Source organism: Schistocerca serialis, chromosome 5 (assembly GCF_023864345.2).
Source record: "Schistocerca serialis cubense isolate TAMUIC-IGC-003099 chromosome 5, iqSchSeri2.2, whole genome shotgun sequence".
NCBI classification, from domain to species: domain Eukaryota; kingdom Metazoa; phylum Arthropoda; class Insecta; order Orthoptera; family Acrididae; genus Schistocerca; species Schistocerca serialis.
Genome location: NC_064642.1, coordinates 66,344,116 through 66,367,875, shown reverse-complemented (window position 1 = coordinate 66,367,875; position 23,760 = coordinate 66,344,116). Strand labels below are relative to the sequence as shown.

At 42.8% G+C, this 23,760-nt stretch overlaps 1 protein-coding gene across 1 annotated transcript in view; it reads left to right on the top strand.

Moving 5' to 3' along the window:
* The window catches only part of LOC126481746 (atrial natriuretic peptide receptor 1-like), a 398,018-nt gene that overhangs the window by 227,428 nt on the left and 146,830 nt on the right, over positions 1-23,760 (top strand). The window contains exon 15 of the mRNA XM_050105700.1: positions 15,838-16,042. Coding sequence (XP_049961657.1) covers positions 15,838-16,042 — 205 coding nt within the window. The remainder of the gene's footprint in view (positions 1-15,837; positions 16,043-23,760) is intronic.

Below are 23,760 nucleotides of genomic sequence, written 5' to 3'. Positions count from 1 at the left end.
CTGAAGTAGCATTAACTCTGTCACTCTGTTTTTTGTCAAGGGAGAGAGTTCGATTCCATGCAGAATTTGAACAAAAACCACAATCTCGGTTTATAAGGTTACTTATTAACACGACTTTGATAGCTGCGCTTTTTTTCAGATATGTCGACGTTACTGTAGTTGTTTGATCTCATAACAGTGAGAATTTAAACTACTTTTTAAAACACTTGAACTCAATCCATCCAAATATTTGTTTAAGATAGAGGTGGAAAAGGGTGGATCTCTTCACTTCCTTGATGTGTTAGTTAGAGGGAAGGTTGATAGTACGCTGGGACTTGCCGTTTCTAGGAAGCTTACTCACACCGACTCGTATCTGCAGAATAACAGTTGCCACCATCCGGCTCAACGTCAGGGGTTACTTCGTACTTTGGTCCACAAAGCCAGTGTCACCTCGGACCTTGAGAGTTTGTCTTATAAGTTAGCACATATCGAAGTTACATTTCGTCAGAAAGATTAGAATGAAAGACAGATCAGACGAGTGTTGCGCTATCGATCAATTGTGCAACGGGTGAGTGACGATAATACCGACGTAGTACAGACGTCTAAGGCCTTTCTGATTTACGCAGGGACCGTTTCGAACAGGATTGGTCGTATTTGCCGGAAATTTGATGTGAAGTGTGTTATTCGATCACTGTGTAACATCAGTTTCCTTTTATGTTCCGTGAAGTATGATCTTGGTTTGCATAGTTGGGGTTTCTGTTGTATTGTTTGCAGTTGTGGCATTTCATATATTAGTCAGACTATGAGGACTGTGGAACACCGGTGTACTGAGATAACGCAAACACACGCTTAAATCAGCCGAGCAAATTCGGTAGTACTGCAGAATGTTGTCTTGGTATCGATCATCCCATGGAATGTAAGAACACGAAGATTCTGCCATGCACCTCCTGCTATTGGGATAGTCTTATTAAGAAATCTGTTGAAATTAAATAGCAAGTAAACCTATAAATACAAATGGTGGGGTCGTGCGGTAGCGTTCTCGCTTCCCACGCCCGGGTTCCCGGGTTCGATTCCCGGCGGGGTGAGGGATTTTCTCTGCCTCGTGATGACTGAGTGTTGTGTGATGTCCTTAGGTTAGTTAGGTTTAAGTAGTTCTAAGTTCTAGGGGACTGATGACCATAGATGTTAAGTCCCATAGTGCTCAGAGCCAGTTGAACAAATGGTGGTTTTTGTTTGCATTCTGCATGAAATAGAGCTCCCTCCATTGTCAAAAAACAGAGGGACAGAGCTAATGCTACATCATACGTTGTTTATTAATTTCACTATGACAACGTCTGACGTCGATCATTTCCGGTTTTTGATGGTGCTAGTGTTTACAGCGTATGTGAGTGTTATCTTTCCGGAGTTCTCTAAAAGCCGAGATTTTAAATTCCCTTGCACAGCGCTTACTTGCTGCAGGGCCTGCTTCTGTCGAAATATCGGCAGTTATCGACGATGCCACGAGCTGCATTCCTGTAAGGTAGTTGAACACTGTATACGCTGGGAGAATCTCAGGTCTCAGTACTTGCCATATCAGCAGATAGCCCCCGATGTAACGTCGCCAGGCCAGCCGGATCTGACCTCCTTCAGTAGCCTCTTGTACTAGTTGCAAAAGGCGTTTTAATTTTACTCAGCCGTGCCCAGCAAATCGTTCTCGGCACAACAGATGCTTTCATTTGATTGTTCAGTCCTAACGCACCTAAACGCTCACTACCCCAAATTTCAGGGTTCTCGATAATCTTCTAAAGGTATAATTATGGGTTATTATCGAAGATAAGTGTGTTTGTGTTTGTGTGTGTGTGGGGGGGGGGGGCATATATTTGTCATACTGAATTCCTGTTTTTTACAATCTTCCTTTCGAAGTTATTTCGAGTTTTTATTCTTACATCAGATCCATGGAAGAAATTAAAGGCCTAATTAGGTGGTACGTTTCATGCAGTGAGTGGGTTATGTTTCCGTTATACGTGCAAAATCAATTTCTCTGGTATTATCTGATGGAAAATGTACTTCACGATTATTTTTGCTTTGAATTCTTTCACAAAGTCCGCATATGATAGCTGTTCCATAATAGTTTTAAGAATAACGTCTCATTTAATTAATTGCATTGTTTTATTTTAGGACGGTTACATGCGTTATTATATGCCCAAAAATGTGTAAGCCCAAACTATAATGCTATTTTTTGGTTGTGGATGAATTTCGTCCTAGTGTTCACCATGTCCGTACCGACTGCCATTCTGCAAATTTACAAGATGCAGTCCTGACTAATGCACCATTTTGTAATGCCCATGAAGGTTTGTGCTGTCTTCCGTTTAACATGCCACTAGGAAAGCTGTATTTTTTTGTATTTTGCCAAATATCTGAAAATTCCAGTATCAAAAAGAGCAAACTGATAAATGGGAGTTTTAATGACTATTGGTGTAAATAATCATGAAGCATTATACTAAGAGTATACGTATACTAAGAATACGACGTTTTCTAAACGCATGTTGACTGTGTGTCAATAGACCGTTTCGTTCAAGGTAATTCATAATGTTCGACCACAATATAAGTTCCAAAATGGTGCTGCATATAGACGTTAATGATATGGGTGCGTAATTTAGTGGATTACTCCTACTACACTTGTTGAATATTGGTGTGCTCTTTGCAACTTTCCAGTCTTTGGCTACGGATCTTCCGTCGAGCGAATGGTTGTATACGATTGTTATAAGTATGTTCTCTAAAACGAGTCTCGAAGTTCCTTCCCATCTGACTGATATAAAACTTATCACAGTATTGGGTGTTGATCTTACAGACACCAGTTTCTTAATATTTGTTGCTGTTGCTGCCAACTTTATGGCGTAGCCTAGAACCAATTTTACCTTTCATTTGCATGCTTGTTAATCATGTAAACTTTTTATATTTTTCTTGTTTAGTACTATGCCATTTATAGATTTAGCTTCAGCAAATTGAGGTTAGTTGGTTACACCACTGCTTTTGTTTGTAACGGAGCTGAAGATGGCATGGCCGAAACCGGAAATGGTGAAGTGTAAAAGTTTGGGTGATCAAGACAGACTTGTAAAATTAAATGTCACAATATGATCATGGACTCATTTTCAGGCTTTATTTCTCCAACTGATAAAAGTCAACGTCTCCGTAAACAGTGATCGGAACGTTCTACCAGTCGTTCATTTTCTCGAAGGTAGAAATTCGCTCCTTGGTCACAGGACCATTCAAGAAATGCTATGCGAACGCCCGCAACGGTGCAAAAGCTCTTAGCGTCCCACATGTTTTGTCAGTTTGCCGAAATGATGGAATTCACATGGTAGAAGATCTGGACCATATGACAGATGCTTCCAAAGCTTCCACTGAAAACGTTGAATCAAAGCTAATGCTGTGCGTGCCGCATGTGGTGTTGCATTGTCGTCTTAGAGAACAATGCCTTTGCTTAATTCTCCACCCCTCTTGTTCTGTGTGGCCATATCCCCTGTTTATTTATGGGCAGGTTAAAGTGCATTTACAGAATTGTTCCGCAGTTCACCATTAAGTGCCTGACAAAGGGTTCATTGAATATCTTCAAGCTGTTCCTCAACCGTTCCACTCTCGGAAAGCGCGCAGGAAAAACGACCACTTAAAAATTCCTGTGCGAGCTCTGATTTGTCGTATTTTATTAGGATACTTATTCCTCCCTATGTAGTTGAGCGCCAACAAATATTTTCACCACTTGAGGAAAAATTTGGTACTGAAATTTCATTGGAAGACACTTCCGTAAAGAAAAACGCCTTTGTTTTAATGATTCCCATTCCAATTCACGTATCACATCTGTGGTGATATCCCATCTATTTCGCTAAATCACAATACAGGTTGCCCTTCTTTGAACTTTTTCGATGTCCTCCACTTGTAACATCCCCCTCACTTATCGACCTTAATGACAGTGAAAAATTAAACCGCGTGTACCTAATGGAAATTTGGGAAAAGCAATCGTCACCGAAGTTAATCTGTCGGTAAAGAGGGAGGAAAGGGTTACATCTAAATGAAAGGAAAAATGCCAATTAAACTGGTGGAAATTAATTTTGAAAAGGGGTAAAGTTAATAAAGAAAGTAAATGTGCGGCCGTTACGTTAACAATTAACTAGCGGTAATTAGATATTTGAGATTTGGGGGAAATTACGGTCGCCAGTCCTATGGACAATTACTATAGTAACTGAAAAAGAAAGGTTATTACACATATAATTAGCACTAGAAGCGTGGCAACTGAAGGTTGACACGTGTAGTGTGAAAACTGAAAGTTTGTAAGAAGTAATAAATTTCGCTACATTCTGACTTAATTTAGCAAAAGAATTAATAAAACCGGAAAATCGAAAGTTAATTTAGTGACTGATGTTAATAGTGAGCTTTCTTTCTGAAGCACATCGAAATTCAGTAAAATACGGTTAGTCTTGGACTACCTCAACAATCATTTCAAAAGCTACTTGAATCTACGCAATTTAGAAATAAGAGATTTAACTTTGAACTTGAATTAAATGATTCTGAACAATTAACAATAGTAAAATTTAGTACGTACCAAGCTGAGCTGCAGTCACAGGTAACTAAAATACGGTAACAAAACCCGCACTCTTAATTTGTGCTTGTGTAATTTAAATATTGTAGCCAGCTATGAATACCTTAACTGAACTTTGAAATTAAAGCAGTGAAATCGAATGATGCTGGCGCTTGAATTTCAACGACACTCGGGCTCATTTCGGAAAAGGAAGGGACCCTGCTTGGCAATGCAATTGGGACAATGAGCAACAAAGGTTCATGCTAAGTTGCTGTAATTTTGTGATGCAACAATTTTAAAAGTTTGAAAAGCTGAGGTCTGCCATACAGCTCTATAACTTTACGTGCTTCCAGTCTTCCTTGTCGGTTGATTGAAGGTTTGAAGCCGTCGATCGAGGAGGTGGCGACAGTCACGCATTGTCGGCCGTCGCTGTTGCAGAAGCTGGATGTTGGCGCGCCTTCTCCTCGACACGGTCACCAGGCGAAACGGGCTCTTGATGTGCGCCAGCTAATGCTTCGCGTCCGCGACACCATTTCAGAAACTATCATCGCAAGTCGAGCGCAATTACATGCTGCCAAACCCCGAAAGCGCGGCAACTCGCGGGAGCGTTACACAACACACCTGCTCCACTGCACCACCCCAGCCAGACTCTCTCTGCTCTGCCCGCGCTCCACGTGGCAGAGTTAACACTACCAAAGATCCTAAACACTTTGGTTCTCCACACGACCTATCGATGTAATGGTTCGATAGCATAGTTTCCCTAGGCCAGACCCAGCGTAAAAATACAAATAATCTTTACACAACAAACCAATTATACATCGACATAAATGCATATGTATACAAATAGTAAAACAATTACAATATACAAAGACACAGAAACGTCATATATTCAGGTAACAAAATAAGGAAAAAAAATTATAGTACAATAGATGGAAATACGAGGATATGCATTTCCGGCGTTACACACTGATCCTATCTGACACGGATCCGACACACTGCACAGCAGTTTTCCAGAAGAGGACGTACAAGCGTAGTGTAAGCAGTGTCTTAAGTAAAACCGTAGCGTTCCCTCGGTATTCTGCCAATAAATCGTAATCTTAAGTCTGCTATACCCACAGCATTATCTTTGTGATCGTTCCAATCTAAGCTATTCGTAATTGTAATCCCTTAGTATTTAGCTGCAGCTGCAGCCTTTAGATTTGTGTGTTTCATCGTATAATCTAAATTTAGCGGATTCCTTTTGGCAGTCATGTGGGTGACTTCACACTTTTAATTATTAAGAGCCAATAATCTTCGCACAGTACAGGTATCTTGTGTAAGCTGTTTTGAAACTTGCTCTGATTTTCTGATCACTTTTAATGATAGTCCTCTGCAAACAATCTAAGAGTGATACTCAGATTGTCTCCTAAACCATTTAAGTAAATCAGGAACAGGAGAGGGCCTTTGCGAATGCCAAACACCAATTCTGTTTTATTCGACGAATTTCCGTCAGTTACTAAGGACTGTGACCTTCCTGTCACGAAATCACGAATTCAGTCGCACAACTGAGACGATACTAATAAGCACCCAATTTGATTCGGAGTCGCTTGTGAGGTACAGTGTCAAAAGTCTTCTGAAAATTTAAAAATAAGGAATAAATTTGACATCGCCTGTCAACAGCACTCTTTATTTCGTGAGAGCAATGAGCTAATTGTGTTTCACAAGAGAGATGTTTTCAGATTCCGTATTGGCTGTCTGTCAATAAATTGTTTACTTCGGGATACCTCACAATGTTCTAACGCAGTATATGTTACAAAAAATGGTTCAAATGGCTCTGAGCACTATGAGACTCAAGTGCCGTGGTCATCAGTCCCCTAGAACTTAGATCTGCTTAAACCTAACTAACCTAAGGACATCACACACATCCATGCCCGAGGCAGGATTAGAACCTGCGACCGTAGCTATATGTTACAAATTCCTACTGCAAATCGACATTAGCAATATGGGTCTGTAATTTAGCCGAGTACTCCTGTTTCCGTTCTTGGGTATTGGTGTGACTTGGGCAACTTTCCTGTCTTTAGATACGAATCTTTCAACGAGCTGTCTGTTGATTATGATTGGTAAATGTGAATCTATTGTATTACCATACACTGAGAGGAAACTCACTGGTACACAATCAGGACCGGAGGCCTTGCCTTTATAAAGTGATTTAAGCTGCTTTTTTACACTGAAGATATCTACTTGCAAGTTACCCCTGCTGTTAGTTATTCTTGGATCGAATTCTGGAATATATACTTCGCAAAAACAAGCGCGGGAACAATTTCCGATACTGCAGACGATCTCGAACGGTGGAATGAGCACCGCATACTGAGGTACACATTTGTTGAGCTTTGTCTGCGACTTGTGCGAATCAGTTCGTCGACTGCCTGGACACTGTCTGTGGGAAAAGTCTATGGCATCCTTGGCTATTAGCCTCAGCCACATCTGTATGGTCTTGGTCACATTGTTGGCGCCATTTCACTACAGTTGGATGTGACACAGCATTTGGTACATATATCGCCAGAATCACACAGTGAATCTGTGTGCAATTTAGACGTTTTAGCCTCAAGAGTCTCACGTCCTTAAGAATAATCGCACTGTACCGCCTACTTCAACTTCATAGTACTTTTTCAGTTGCCGTGCCATTTCACTCGCACACTGTGATGCATCTTCTATCCGTTCCGAATCAGAATTACGTCCGCAGAAAACCAGGAAAAAGTATTCCCATGTGACAATGCGCCACTCTTGTTGCGCAATAGTGTTATTGCGGGACGACATGATTAACTTACTGTCTGAGGTCGCTAGATTTAAATCTACGAGTTTTGATCACCCGTGACAACTCATGAGTGTGCTTAAGGCACATATACAGTTTTAGATTCTGAGAACTTACCGAAAGAACTGACCTAAAATAGAATAGCCTTCAGCGAAAACGAATTATATGCCCTACAGATCTACATCCACATCTACATCCACATATATACTCCGCTAGCCACCAAGCGGTGTGTGGTGGAGGGCACAATTCGCGCCAAGGTCAGATTTCTCCAATCTGTTCCACTCGCGGATCGCGCGAGGGAAAAACGACTGTCTGAACACCTCAGTACGAGCTCTAATTTCCCTTATCTATAAATGGTGATCATTGCGCGATTTGAAAGTTGGTCTTTCTGTGAAATTTGTAACGCTCCCGCGATGACTAAATGTACCAGTCACGAATCTTGCCGCTCTTCTTTGGACCTTCTCAATCTCTTGAATCAGACCCAGTTGATAAGGGTCCCATACAGAGGAACAATACTCAAAGGCTGGACGAACTAACGTATTGTAAGCTATTTCCTTTGTTGAAGGACTGCATCGCTTCAGGATTCTACCAATAAACCGCAATCTAGAGTTCGCCTTATCCGTTACTTGTGTACTCTGATCATTCCATTTGAGATCATTTCGAATAGTCACACCCAGATACTTGACGGATGTTGCCACTCCCAAAGACTGGGCATTTATTTTGTACTCGTACATTAACGGGGATTTTCGCCTTGTTATACGCAGTAGGTTACACTTACTAATATTGAGAGATAACTGCCAGTCATTACACCACGCATTTATTATCTGCAAATCCTCATTTATTTGTTCACAACTTTCGTGTGATACTACTTTCCTGTAGACTACAGCATCTTCGGTAAACAGTCTAATGCCGCTGTCAATACCATCAACCAGATCGTTTATGTAAATCGTAAAAAGCAGCGGACCTATTACGCTGCCCTGGGGCTCACCTGAAGCTACGATTGTTTTTCTTTAAGTCACCCCTTTCAGGACGACATACTGCTCTCTGTCGGAAAACTTTCTATCCATCCGCATATGTCATCGGATAGACCGTAAGCGCCCACTATTTGGAGCAAGCGACAGTGTGGAACTGAGTCGAAAGATTTTCGAAAGTCGAGAAATATGGCATCAGCCTGGGAGCCGGTATCTAGAGCCCGTTATATATCATGCACAAAGAGGGCCAGCTGTGTCTCGCATGACCGCTGTTTCCTAAAACCGTGCTGGTTTCTGCAGATGGATTCTCAGAGTCTAGAAAGGTCATTATGTCTGAACACAAAATACGTTAGGTGATTCTACAACAAATCGATGTCAGTGAAACTGGCCGACAATTATGCGCATCAGATTTGCTCCTTTTTTTATGGATTGCTATGACCTGGGTCTACTTCCAGTCCCGTGGAACTTTCCGCTCTTCCAATGATCTCTGATAGATAATGGATAAGAATGGTGCTATGTTTGTAGCATAGTCAATATATAATCTTACGGGGATACCGTCTGGGCTAGATGCCTTCCTGATGTCTAAAGACGTTAACTGTTTTACAATCCCAGATACACTAAACGCTATGTCAGCCATCCTTGCGTTTGTTCGATAAATGAAAGGGGATGATGCTGCAGTCCTCTGTCGTAAACGAGCTTTTGAAAGCTAGGCTTAGAATTTCGGCCTTCTGTTTATCATCATTCGTTACATTACGCGTACTGTCAGAAGATACGAATTATTTGTAGCGTTCATAGATTTTAAGTAAGACCAAAAATTTTCTGGGGTTATTTTTAGAATCTGCAGATAAAATATTGCTTTCAAATTAGTTAAAAGAATCTCTCATTGACCTTTTGACAGCTGCTTTCATTTCGCATAATTTCTGTTTGTCAGCGGGGCAGTAACTACATTTGAAACGACTGTGCAAAATTCTATGCTTTCTCAGCAACTTCCTAATATGTTTGTTGTACCAAGGTGGATCCTTCCCCTCCCCTATATTTTTGCTAGGCACATACTTCTCTAGCACGTGGGCAATACCTTTAAATTCCGACCAATATCTTTGCGTCCCGTGGTGAACGCTTCGAGCTAACTATGAAGATATTCATTATTGACACTTTTATTTGCTTTCCCAAACAAGAAAACTCTAGGCTGTTTTCTTTGTTTCTTTTTTTTTTGCAACTTCCACTGACATAGAAGCCACACATTATAGATTAACTTCCTCAAAAGATCGGGTCTGTTTGTCGCCAAGATATCTAATATATTTCTATCTCGAATTGGTTTTCTAACCAATTGCTCAAGGTTGTATGTTGGTAGCGCTCCTAGAATAACTTCACTCGAGTCTTTGCTTCTGCCCCCTGTGATAAACGTGTAATTTTCCCAGTCAGTGGATGCCAGGTTAAATTCTCCACCTACAACTAATGGATGATTTGGATATTTGTTTCCTATGTACTCAAGACTTTCCCTGAAACGTTCTGCGACGTATGTTGCGAATGCTGGTGGTCTATAAAAAATCGTAATACAACGGCCACTCCTTGTGTGATTGACAGATTTATCCAGACTACTTCACAGTCTGACCCAGCATCGATCTCAAGAGCGTTTAAACAGCTTTTAACTGCAATGAACAAACCACCTCCCTTAGAATCAGTCCTATCCTTCCTAAAAATTGTCCAATCCGAGTTCGAAGTTTCACTGCTATTTATGTCTGGTTTCGATCAGCTTTCGGTACCTAATACAATTTTGGCATTGTTACTGTTTATTTCGGAGAGTAACTCGGGTATCTTGCTAGAGACACTTCGACAATTTACTAACATGGATGTAGCATATTTAAATCCTTTGGAATGACCTGTTTAGGTGAACTAACAATTTTTAAAGTTGGCACACCCACATTCGTGTCATGAACTGGTAATTTTTCAGGAGGACATTACTATTACTCGGGCGAGGAGGATAGTATGCTAGCAAAATCCGAAGCTTTTCCTCCGTTTGTAGGGTATGTATCGTTTACGATAACCGGGATCCTTTGAAAATTTCAAGTTAAAGTCGTTTATCGTTCACCATCTAAGATTGCAGAGTTCCCTGGATCGTTGACGCTGATTTACTATTGTGGGAGGCTGGAGCACAGTAAATACCTGTCAACTGGGGTATGGGTCTACAGGTCAGATCATATGTAACGTGGAGACATTTGGCTTTGATAATCAATACAGCTGCCGACGAAGTCTATTATTGCTGATAATTGCATAGCTACCGGACACAAGGTTACACGATTATATAAAAATTTGTTTACTGCCAATTTAATTTGGGATTTCCTTATTAAAAAGTTCCTGAAGATACGTATGGCGGAAAACCTTATTAGCCAGTAAAGGAGTTGTCAATGGGGCAACTCATGGAATTCCATCATTTCCGTGTTATGCTCTTAGCGAAGAAGACAGAACGCGTCGAGCGCCACGCTGGACGGCAACCCACCACACAGTTGCGTTTTGCATATCTGCCATCGAGGGTGCTGTCTGCTGGTGGTACGGACTGTCTCACATTTACGATCATGGCAAATGCGCAAAATAGAGCGCTAATAAATTTTAAGAAGTGCTCACGGTCCAGCGTAATTTCAATAATAAACTGAAATAATTAAAACTATAAACAGGCCTTAAAGTGGTATTACATCCTTCCAAAACCTCTGAACCTACAAACGTCTTATCTGTCCCATCATCACCTATACCCATATAGCCTGGATCTCCATATTTCTAAAATCTTACAACTCCTAGAACGTGACGCGCCTTCCATTGAAACTTCACACATCGTCTACCTGTTGATAAAATTTCCCCTCGCCTTAAATTTCTCACGCATCTCCACAAACACTAACATCTCGCAAACTCGATGAACATAAGCCAGTTGTCTACCAGTCTTCCCCAACACATCCCATCTTCCCTCCACCTCCTCATCCTGCATACCTTATCCCAACACAATTTCAACAGGCTGCTCCTTCCTGATCCAGAAACCCTAAAATCTACCCATCTTATTAGCAGTAACCTTAGTCCCTACGTCCCCTCCTGAGATCAACGCTGTTCTGTCAGCCTCTCTCCTTCCTGCTCTGGCCTTAATTTTTCTTTTCTTTTGGCTTTCGTTCTGAAGTTTGTACAGCCATCTCTCAGTGTGTTTTCTAACTATATACGTCAAAAAAAGTGTTACATCACACCTTCATTTCGAAATAAATGACAAGAAGACAAAAATTATCACTGAGGGATCACATTTATTGATATATTCATTTACAATGTGTCGAGATGTCGAAATCAGGAAACAAACATTCCCGTAACGACGAAATCGTCTGTTTCCCATGGAGGAATGGGGGAGGGTGTTTTACAGCACTCATGAGCAACGTCAACACGTGGTGGAACGTCCCCTTTCTCAGATGGAGGCTTAAATTAGTCATGACATACTATCGATGAGATCATCAGACAAGCTCTGTTCGAAATGCCTCGCTCTTTAATGGCGATTCTGCGTAAAATACGAAGAGAAGGTGATCGCTGTCATCGTCCAGAAACAGCTCGTTTCAGTTGTTCCCACACATGTTGGACTGGGTTGATGTCTGGGGAAAGGCAGACACCCCATTTTGGCAATCCAAGCATGCTGAAGTAACGTGTTCATCAGAACAGCACAATGGTCTTGTGAGTTATGATCCATTAAGATGAAAATATCACCAAAACGTTGCCAATACAGTCGCATTGTTGGTTGTGGAATCTCGTCCCTGTCCGATGGAGCAGTGAGATTGCTCTTAACGACCACGAGAGGTGTACAGTGACCCCAAGCAATGCTGCCCCAGAACATCACTCCATCACCACCTTGTTGCACGTGTGGGGCACAGATCTCTAGACATTCGATAATTTCGAGGTGTCCCAAAACAAGCCGCCTCCAATTAGGGGGGTACAAACAGATACATGTTTCGTCCGTAAACAACACCTGACGCCGTTCCTGTGGTGTCTGTCAAGAATGATTTTTTGTTCGTCTGTAACGGAGTGCATGGTGTTGTGGTATAAGATGTCGGGCGTCGGGAATTGGATTCACAATCGTCTCCTTAAAATCTGATCAGATGCGTGACGTTCTGTACCCTCTTTGAAAGCCGAATTCACTTCGGGGCAGTCAAGCAGTTTCACTGACTCGAAAGTCGTAGATATCTATCATCCTGTGCACATTTGAAGCGTGGATCGCTTACGCAGTGTAAATCCTTAACGCTAAATGTCAGCTGCAGCCGATTGTATTTTCACACCACATAACTTTCACTCTGATGAGCACATTGACGAACTTCCCTAATAGACAAACCTCTCTTCATGGGGTTATGGGAGTTCAATCTGCTGTTCCACAGACGACTCTAATGTGTAGCTCCCGGTAACTTACTCTCAACTGAAATCCATTTGAGTGTGTAGATACTGCTAATGTGTATCTTTACGAACAACGTCAGGGGTGACCATCAGATCAGTCAAGGAACTGTGACAATACCAACACACCACAACGACATATCTAGGTAATGCAAAACTTCTGCTGATGTATGTATGTATCACACCTAGCAGCCCAACATTGTCTCCCCACTCACAAGTGCAGCCATCTATTTATCTGTATTGTCATACATCCCCTCTATCCTTTCATTCTGTTATTATTATTGTCTTCATTCCAAATGCTGTTTTACTGCACTCCTCCATGCTACCCTATTCTATACAAACCTCTTCATCTCTGCACAACTATAGCAACCTATGTTCATATAAACCTGCTTGCTATAGCTGAGTCTTTGTCTCTGTCTACAATTTTTACCACCTGTACTCCCTTCCATTATTAAATTGGCGATCCTGTCACGCTTCAGAATGTCTCCTGTCAACTGATCCCTTCTTTTACTCAGGTCGTGCCATAAATTTATGTTTCCCCCAATTTGAATCCAGTGCATCCCCATTAGTTGCTCGAGCTACCTAACTAATCTTCAAGATTATTTAATAACATAACATTTCAAATGCTTATATTCTTTTCTTGTCGGAACTGTTTGTTGTCCACATTTAACATCTGTACAAAACTATATGCACAGCATCTCCTGGCAGCTGACATCGAGGGAATTTAAATGCTTCACTGTCAGCACCACTGTTCCCGTCGATGTCACCTTTGAAACGTCCCCTCTGAAAATCTGTGAATGACTGTGCTGGTAAACTCCTACGTTATTTGATTTTGAAACAGCTGAGCAAAACTCAACATACTCATACAGTTTTCTCTTTACTTATTCTGATCATCACTAAAATGACACACTATATTTTTAGCGCAACGCAATTGACTTTCAAAAATCCCTACAAAAAATGGCCGTGACTAACAATAACCTATACCTGTAAGCAGGCTGTTTAGGTTTTTATGTTGGTAACGTTATGTAGCGCTCTGTATGAAAATCACTGGCTGTGCTGCATGCAGTCTGTGGCTGGTTGGCATTGCTGGAATATTCACTATTGTAGTGTTGGGCAGTTGGGTGTGAACAGCGCGTAGTGTTGCGCAGTTGGAGGTGAGCCGCCAGCAGTGGTGGATGTGGGGAGAGAAATGGCGGAGTTTTGAGAGCGGACGATCTCGACGTGTTTCCATCAGAGAGAGTAAATTTGTAATACTGTATATCATGAACTGATATATATATGATGGCTTTTCAATATTATTAAGGTAAATACATTGTTTGTTCTCTATCAAAATCTTTCATTTGCTAACTGTGCCTATCAGTAGTTAGTGCCTTCAGGAATTAGAATCTTTTATTTAGCTGGCAGTATTGGCGCTCTCTCTATTGCAGTAGCTCGAGTAACGAAGATTTTTGTGAGGTAAAAAATGGTTCAAATGGCTCTGAGCACTATGGGACTAAACATCTGAGATCTTCAGTCCCCTAGAACTTAGAACTACTTAAACCTAACTAACCGAAGGAGATCACACACGTCCATGCCCGAGGCAGGATTCGAACCTGCGACCGTAGCAGTCGCGCGGTTCCGGACTGAAGCGCCTAGAGCCGCTCGGCCACCGCGGCCGGCTTTGTGAGGTAAGTGATTCATGAAAGGTATAGGTTATTGTTAGTCACGGCCATTCTTTTGTAGGGATTATTGAAAGTCAGATTGCGTTGCGCTAAAAATATTGTGTGTCAGTTTAGTGTTGATCAGAATAAGTAAAGAGAGAAATGTCTGAGTACGTTCAGTTATGTTCAGCTGTTTGAAAATCAAATAACGCAAGAGGTTTATCAGCACAGTAATTCACTAATTTTTCTATGGGCATGTTACATACCTTTCATGAATCACTTATCTCACAAAAATCTTCGTTACTCGAACTACTGCAATACAGGGAGCGCCAATACTGCCAGCTAAATAAAAGATTCTAACTACTGAAGGCACTAACTACTGATAGGCATAGTTAGCAAATGAAAGAATTTGAGCCGGCCCGAGTGGCCGAGCGGTTCTAGGCGCTACAGCCCGGAACCGCGCGAATGCTACGGTCGTGGGTTCGAATCCTGCCTCGGGCATGGATGTGTGTGATGTCCTTAGGTTAGTCAGGTTTAAGTAGTTGTAAGTTCTGGGGGACTGATGACCTCAGATGTTAAGTCCCATAGTGCTCAGAGCCATTTGAACCATTTTTGAAAGAATTTGATGGAGAACAATGTATTTACCTTAATAATGTTCAAAAGTTATTTGTCATCCGTCTTTAGAAATTTCCTTTTTCTCGCGGACAGATGGCCAGATCGTTCGCTTATTGTAACTTCTCGAAATTCTGGCATCTCTCTCTCCACATCCACCACTGCTGGCAGCTCACATCCAACTGCACAACGCTACGCGCTGTTCCCATCAAATGGTTCAAATGGCTCTGAGCACTATGGGACTCAACTGCTGAGGTCATTAGTCCCCTAGAACTTAGAACTAGTTAAACCTAACTAACCTAAGGACATCACAAACATCCATGCCCGAGGCAGGATTCGAACCTGCGACCGTAGCGGTCTTGCGGTTCCAGACTGCAGCGCCTTTTACCGCACGGCCACTTCGGCCGGCGCTGTTCCCATCCAACTGCCCAACACTACACAAGCAAATATTCCAACAATGAGTCCAACCAGCCACAGACTGCACACAGCGCAGTCAGCGATTTTCACACAGAGCACTACGTGGCGTTACCAAGACAAAAACCTAAACAGCCTACTTACTTCTTCTTGAGCTTTCAGGAGGAGCCATATTTGTTGCATTTTACGACGTTCATTTTCAACTTTTAACTACAAAGGAAATGTAATCCAGTGTGTGTTTTAACCTCTGGTTGATCAGAAGCAGCGTGGCTGATGGCATCTCCCCCACGTGGGAGGGGGATGGGGGAGAGAGGGCAGATTAAATGAACAATAAATTAAGAAAAAAAGAAAAACTGACGTTAGGCGACACACCTGAAGATGTTTGGCAGAGGTCCAGATTACATTGTTAGCATCTGCTGAGGCTTTCCGCAGGATGATTATGACCTGAGTCTTTTTTTATGTGGTGCTTTGCAGAGATCGTGCAGCGCGTACGCGCGGGAGACCGTCCGAGCTTCCGTCCGTCGCTGGAAGGCGGCGCTGGCGTCGGTGCTGGTGGCGCGGACGGCGGCGGGCAGGCGCAACTGCAGCTGCAGCGGCTGCTCCGCCAGTGCTGGGCCGAGGAGCCGCAGGAGCGGCCCGACTTCAGCTCGCTCAAGGGCGCCATCCGCAGGCTCAACAAGTGCGTCCCACAGCAGGCGAACCGCACCTCACGTACTCCTACCTAGCTCTCACTGTAGCATTGGGCTGAACTTACAGTTTGTTTAATGGTATTAATTAGAGTCCAAAACTTATAACACAGATTCCCAGATGCGCAACTCCTGTGGATATATTGGGTAGCTGCATAAGTTTGTAGCGTTCTTCCGTAACACAACAGACACACATTACAAAAACTTTAGTAATCAACAATATATTCGCCTTCACTATCTTCAGAATCTGCCAACATTGTAAAAATTTTTCGATTGCAAGACCCTAGAAATTACGTGGTTTTTGAAGTGAAGAAACCCTAGAGCTATTTTCGGAGCGAATTTTCATCTACAAAGTAAGTTTCTCCATCGTTGTTCAATAGAGACCGGAAAAGGCAAGATAAGATTAATAAGGTGGGTCAATGACTTCCCAACCCCTACTTTTGAATAGCGTTTTTTGTCAGTCTAGGTGTGCAGACGTTATCTTGGACTAGCACCACTTCACGCAGTAATCCTGGTCGTCGTTCTTGGATTACGACTGCAAGATTACTCAGTTTTTGACAATAAATGCCAGCAGTTATGGTAACGCTTCAGGCGAGCAATTAACAGTACCCCACACCACAACTGTTCCACCAAATGTACAAAATTATCACGTGAGGATGAGCGCAGGTCTATGTACGGCAAGCTGCTTCCTTGTTTGGACCCAAGAATTCCATTCCTTTCCTTATGTTAGTGTAAAGACAGCATTTATCGTGACGTCCAGTTGATGACGAGTAAGCATAGATGCACACAGTGACACCCACAGATTTCTGCGATTGTGCCTTAGAGCATGCGGTTTCCATACATCCGATTTTTAACCTTACCCATTGTATCCAAATACCGCACCATGGTGGAATGATCACAGTTCATCACATTTGCCAGTTCTCCAGTCGTGGATCATGGTGGATTTATGCAGCAAATCCCGAAGGTTTTCCTGAAACCTGGGAGACACTGATGTCAAAAATATCCTCCTTGAAACGAGAAAATCGTTTTCGTATCGTGTTCTGTCGAATGGCATTACATCCATACGGGGCACAAATGTTTCTGTGTATCGACAATGTTCTGATTTCTGCACTTGGCGTCCACTGCCGCACTCACTATCTGCAAAAGACGAAATGGTACACTACTGGCCATTACAATTGCTACACCAAGAAGAAATGCACATGATAAACGGGTATTCATTGAACAAATATATTATACTAGAACTGGCTTGTGATTACATTTTCACGCAATTTGGATTCATAGATCCTGAGAAATCAGCACCCAGAACAACCACCTCTGGCCGTAATAACGGCCTTGATACGGCTGGGCATTGAGTTGAAAAGAGCTTCGATGACGTGTACAGGCACAGCAGCCCATGCAGCTTCAACACGCTACCACAGTTCATCAAGAGTAGTGAGTGGCGTATTGTGACTAGCCAGTTGCTCGGCCACCATTGAACAGACGTTTTCAATTGGTGAGATATCTGGAGAATGTGCTGGCCAGGACAGTAGTCGAACATTTTCTGAATCCAGAAAGGACCGTACAGGACCTGCAACATGCTGTCGTGCATTATCCTGCTGAAATGTAGGGTTTCGCAGGTGTCCAATGACGGGTAAGGCCACGGGTCGTAAAACATCTGAAATGTAACGTCCACTGTTCAAAGTGCCGTCAGTGCGAACAAGAGGTGACCGAGACATGTAACCAATGGCACCCCATACCATCACGCCGGGTGATACGCCAGTATGGCGATGATGAATACACGCTTCCAATGTGCGTTCACCGCGATGTCGCCAAACACGGATATGACCATCATGAAGCTGTAAACACAACCTGGATTTATCCCAAAAAAATGACGTTTTGCCATTCTTGCACACAGGTTCGTCGTCGAGTACACCATCGCAGTCGCTCCTGTTGTGATGCAGCGTCAAGAGTAACCGCAGCCATGGTCTCCGAGCTGATAGTCCATGCCGCTGCAAACGTCGTCGAACTGTTCGTGCAAATGGTTGTTGTCTCACAAACGTCCCCATCTGTTGACTCAGGAATCGAGACGTGGCTGCACGATCCGTTACAGCCATGCGGATAAGATGCCTGTCATCTCGACTGCTAGTGATACGAGGCCGTTGGGATCCACCACGGCGTTTCGTATTACCCTCCTGAACCCACGTATTCTACATTCTGCTAACAGTCATTGGATCTCGACCATCGCGAGCAGTAATGTCGTGATACGATAAACCGCAATCGCGATAGGCTGCAATCCGACCTTTATCAAAGTCGGAAACGTGATGGTACGCATTTCTCCTCCTTACGCGAGGTATCACAACAACGTTTCAGCAGGCAACGCCGGTCAATTGCTGTTTGTGAATGAGATATCGGTTGGAAACTTTGCTCGTGTCAGGACGTTGTAGATGTCGCCACCGGCGCCAACCTTGTGTGAATGCTCTGAGAAGCTAATCATTTGCATATCACAGCATCTTCTTCCTGTTGGTTAAATTTCGCGTCTGTAACACGTGATCTTTGTCGTGTAGCTGCTTTAATGGCCTGCAGTGTAATAAAGACTGAAACAGCAGCAGTGAACTACAAATAAAAAATGTTAATCGATTAATATACCCATAGCAACCGGAATCTAGCATTCAAAACAAAAACGCTACGAACGTATGCGCCAACCAAATACGAAAACTTATCTTCTCTCATTGGTTGTTCAGGTTTTCAGATTCACAGGTCTATTTTTATGTTTAAGGCGAATTTTTACCGCTAGAAATAACAAACAGTTTCTTGCTAGGGAAAAGCAATACAGCGTCACCAAAGCAATGCTAACACCGTAGCTGTCAAAACAGCAACATTCCACTCAACTGACCACGTCGTATTGCCTCTTCCCACCTTCCCCAGCCATCTTCATCAACATTTACAGATACCCTTCAAGCAACCGTACTGTGCGTGACGGAGGTTCAAAATGGTTCAAATGGCGCTAAGCACTATGGGACTTAACATCTGAGGTCATCACTCCCCTGGAACTTATAACTACTTAAACCTAACTAACCTAAGGACATCATGCACATCCATGCCCGAGGCAGGATTCGCACCAACGAACATATCAGCAACATCTGAGGTCATCAGTCCCCTAGAACGTAGAACTACTTAAACCTAACGAACGTAAGAACATCATGCACATCCATGCCCGAGGCAGGATTCGAACCAGCGAACGTATCAGCAACGCGGTTCCGGACTGAGGCGCCTAGAATTGCTCGGCCACAGCGGCCGGCTGCGTGACGGAGGCAATCCTGTACTACTGATCATTTCCTTTCCTGTTTCCTCGCAGATTGGGCGAGGGAGAAACGACTATCTATATTGCTCCATATGAGCCCTAATTTCTTCTATCTTATCTTCGTGGTCCTTACGCCGAATGTCTGTTGGCGGCAGTTGAATCATCCGGCATTCACCTTCAGATGCCGATTCTCTAAATTTTCTCAACAGTGTTTCTCTAAAAGAACGTCGTCTATCCTCTAACGATTCCCATTTGAGTGCCCAAAGCATCTCCGTATCATTTGCGTGTTGTTTGAACCTACCGGTAACAAATCTAGCATCCCGCTTCTGAATTGCTTCGACGTCTTCCTTGAGTGTCACCTGGTACGGATCGTACGCACTGGAGCAGTACTGAAGAATAGGTCGCACAAGCGTCCTATACGCGGTCTCCTTTACAGGTGAACCACTCTTCCCTAAAATTCTCCCAATAAACCGAAGTCGAGCATTCGCCTTCACTACCACAGCTCCCACATGCTGGTTCCATCACATCTCGATTTGCAGCGTTGCGCCCAGAAATTTAAACGACTTGAACGTGTCAAGCAGGACAGTAGTAATACTGTACCCAAACATTAGAGGTTTGTTCTTCCTACTCATCCGCATTGTCTCACCTTTTCCCACATTTATGGATAGCTGCCGTTCATCACACGAAGAAAGAATTTTGTCTAAGTCATCTCGTATCTTCCTACAGTCGCTCAACTTCGACGCCTTACAGTGCATCATCGCTTCATCAGCAAATAACCGCAGATTGCTGCCTATCCTGTCCGCCAAATCATTTATGTACAGTACATAGAGAACAATAGCGGTCGTGTCACACTTCCATGGGGGACTCCTGACCACACCCTTGTCTCCGATGAACACTCGCCGTCGAGGGCAACGTACTGCGTTCCATTACTTAAGAAGTCTTCGAGTCACTCACATATCTGTGAATCTATTCCACATGCTCGTACCTTCGTGAACAGGCTGCAATGGTGCACCGTGTCAAATCCTTTGCGGAAATCCTGAAATCTGGAATCTGCCTGTTGCCCTTCATCCACCACTTCGATTGAGGCTGCTTCTTTTAATCTACCGTCCGCCCCGATAGCTGAGTGGTGCCGGCGCGGTAGCTCAGCGCGTTCGGTCAGAGGGTTAGCTACCCTCTGTAACAAATAACTGAGTGAACAGATCAACGGAGAACCTAAAAGGGCGTCAAATTCAACGAACAATATATAACAAAATGAGTTCCAAAAAAGTGGTCAGCGTGATGGCTTGACGTCCTACGGGCCCGGGTTCAAATTGCTCTGAGCACAATGGGACTTAAGATCTGAGGTCATCAGTCCCCTAGAACTTAGAACTACTTAAACCTAACTAACCTATTACATCACACACATCCATGCCCGAGGAAGGATTCGAACCTGCGACCGTAGCGGTCACGCGGATCCAGACTGAAGCGCCTAGAACCGCACGGCCACACCGGTCGGCGGCCCGGGTTCAATTACCGAGTGGGTCGGAGATTTTCTCCGCTCAGGGACTCCGTGTTATGTTGTCTTGTTCATCATTTCATCCCCATCCGGCGCGGAGGTCGCCCAATGAGGCGTCGAATGCCGTAAGACATGCCCCACAAGGGGCCTCCCGGCCAATGACGCCAAACGCTCATTACCGTTTCTTTAATATATCGTCTACTGACTTCTGACGTCATGCCCATGGCGTTAGACGATCCATGCCGCAGAATCGTGTTTCTTATGACTCTACGTAAATGTAATGGAATTTTAACCTATATTTACGGCTCATTATGCAGATAGTTTACCGCGTCCAGGTGGTATTCAGAACCCCTCACAAATAGCTGGTCCCGGTCGCATACAAACAGTGTTTATAATATCCTGAAACTCCCTGCCAGATTGAAACTGTTTGTCGTACCGGGAGATGGACCTGGGAACTTTGCCCGTTGTGGGCAAGCGCTCTACCAACTGAGCTATCAATCGACGACTCATGACCAATCCTGACAGCTTTACTTCCACCAGTAACTCAATTCCTACCGTGCAGACTTCATAATGTAATATGTTATATACTGGTTGAACCAGCATGAAAGGCGTTCGATGGTCTAAAAACATATAAAAACAAAAATCCCTTGAAATACAGCAAAAAATTGGCCAGGAACAGGTAGCAGTCGCGCTCTGAGGGGTCCGTACAAACTTAATTATGCATACAGACAGCCCATCGATCCCAACGAATCGAGGAAATCTACCATTTTTGTCGATTATAGGCACTGATAATGGCAAGACGTCGGTTCAGCGATTGCAAGAGTTCCTCGAAAGTTATAATTTTATCTTTGAACATGGATAACAAATGACATAAGCAATATTTTCTCGTGTGATGTAATTTACAGATTAACAATTTTCCGTTTTTTTTTTCTTTGCTTGTATTGTGAAACCTTTTTCGTTTCCAAATTCTAGGTCGACGGGATGTAGCTATACATTTTAATGAGACAGTTTGCTAGTGCCAAAGCATCTGACATAAATAAACGTATCTTCTGATTCCATTTTCTTGGAAGCATAACTTTTTACACCACCAAGCGACTATGGATATTAATTTGTGACAAATTTCAACTTGAGCGACTACCCTTTCTTGAGAAAAGAGATCTTAACAGGTAGTTAGACAGACAGACCGGTGGATAACAAAAGTTAATTTTTTTACGTAATGTAATTAAAAATTCAGAGTTTCGGATTTTTTCCTTTACTTGTACTGTGAAACCTGCCGAATTTCATGTATCTAGGACAACGGGAAGTACTCTATAGGTTTTGATTCGTGAGTTTGCCAGTATTAAAATACGTGACATTAGTGGCCATATCTTTTGATGTCATTGACTTAGAAGCTCAACATTATTATAGTGTAAAGGGACCATAGACTTTACTATGTGCCTTTCAACATGTCACGTCTATCCGTTCCTGAGAAAAAAATGGAGATTATCAGGCGAACGGACAGATAACAATCGGCTAATAACTGACGAAACGAAATGTTTTTCGTGCGATTTACTAACAAATTCACAATTTTTGGATCTTTTGCTTTTGATTTAACTTTGAAACCCTGCTTATTGTGAAATTACATGTATCTAGGCCAAAGATAAGTAGTGTATAGATTATGATATGTGAGTTTGCCAGTATTAAAATATGTGACAGAAACGGCCGTATCTTTTGACTGCATTGACTTAGAAGCTAACCTTTATCGCACCGCAAAGAGACCATAGACCTTAGTATGTGACATAAGTTTAGGCTTTATGCGTCTACTCCTTCCTGAGAAAGAGGGCTCTTAAAAGCCAGACACACAGAAAGACAGACCAACAAATTGACTACGTAGTGACGCTATGAGGATTCCGTTTTTACCGACAGAAGCACTGAACCCAGAAAAGAATCAGATAGAGCGTTACTGAGATGAATATCAAACGATTCCGTTTGATTATGGCATACCGAAACTGAAACTGGATTTTTGCTGGGCAAAGTGTTACGAAATTTTTTGATACGCCTTTATCGATGAATTAAGCAGTTAATAGTAACTAAAATATTATATTTTAAGTGAAGCTAGTTGTCAAACTCGAATTATTTTAACTTAATTCTTCAACTGAAATACTTTAGTGACTTCAAGAAGTGCCGAAATTAAGATGATCAGTGTTCTTTGAGGTCTTTGCTGATGCAAGATATACCGTAAGTAATCTACTATATGTCTCTGAATGAGAGATGGTCACTTGGAATACATGTTGGTAAAGCTGGGGGTAATTTAGTAACAGAGAAACAAAATGTGAAACAAACGAAGCAACCTGAAAATAAATCCAGGTAAAAATAAGATTATGGAATAACGGATAATTCCAAGTAATTTTGTATAGTTTCGCTAATTGTTATCTTACTTCAGAAGCAACTCCTATTATGTAGAATTTAGGTTACGACGAGCAGTTCTCACCTGAAGCAATCGATGTGGAATATAACGATTACTTGCAATCCATATGGATTTTTGAAAAGCCTGGCGAGTTGTGTACGTATTCATGGAATACGTCCTAATGTCGTCTCGGACCTCCTTTTACCCGGCTTATGGCCGCAACTCTACGTGACATGGACTGAACAAGTGGTCGGAAGTCCCTTGCAGAAAGATTAAGCCATGCTGCCTCCATAGCTGTCCATAATTGCGAGTGTGTTGCCGGTGCAGGATTCTGTGTACGAACTGACCTCTTGATTATGTCTCATAAATGGTCGATATGATTCGTGTCGGGCGATCTTGGAGACCAACTCATTCACCCCAACTCTCCCGAATGTTCCTCAAACAAATCCCGAACGATTGTGGCCCGGTGACAATGCACATTCGCATCCATAAAAAATCCATTGTTTTGTGGGAACATGAAGTCCATGAATGGCTGCAAATGATCTGCAAG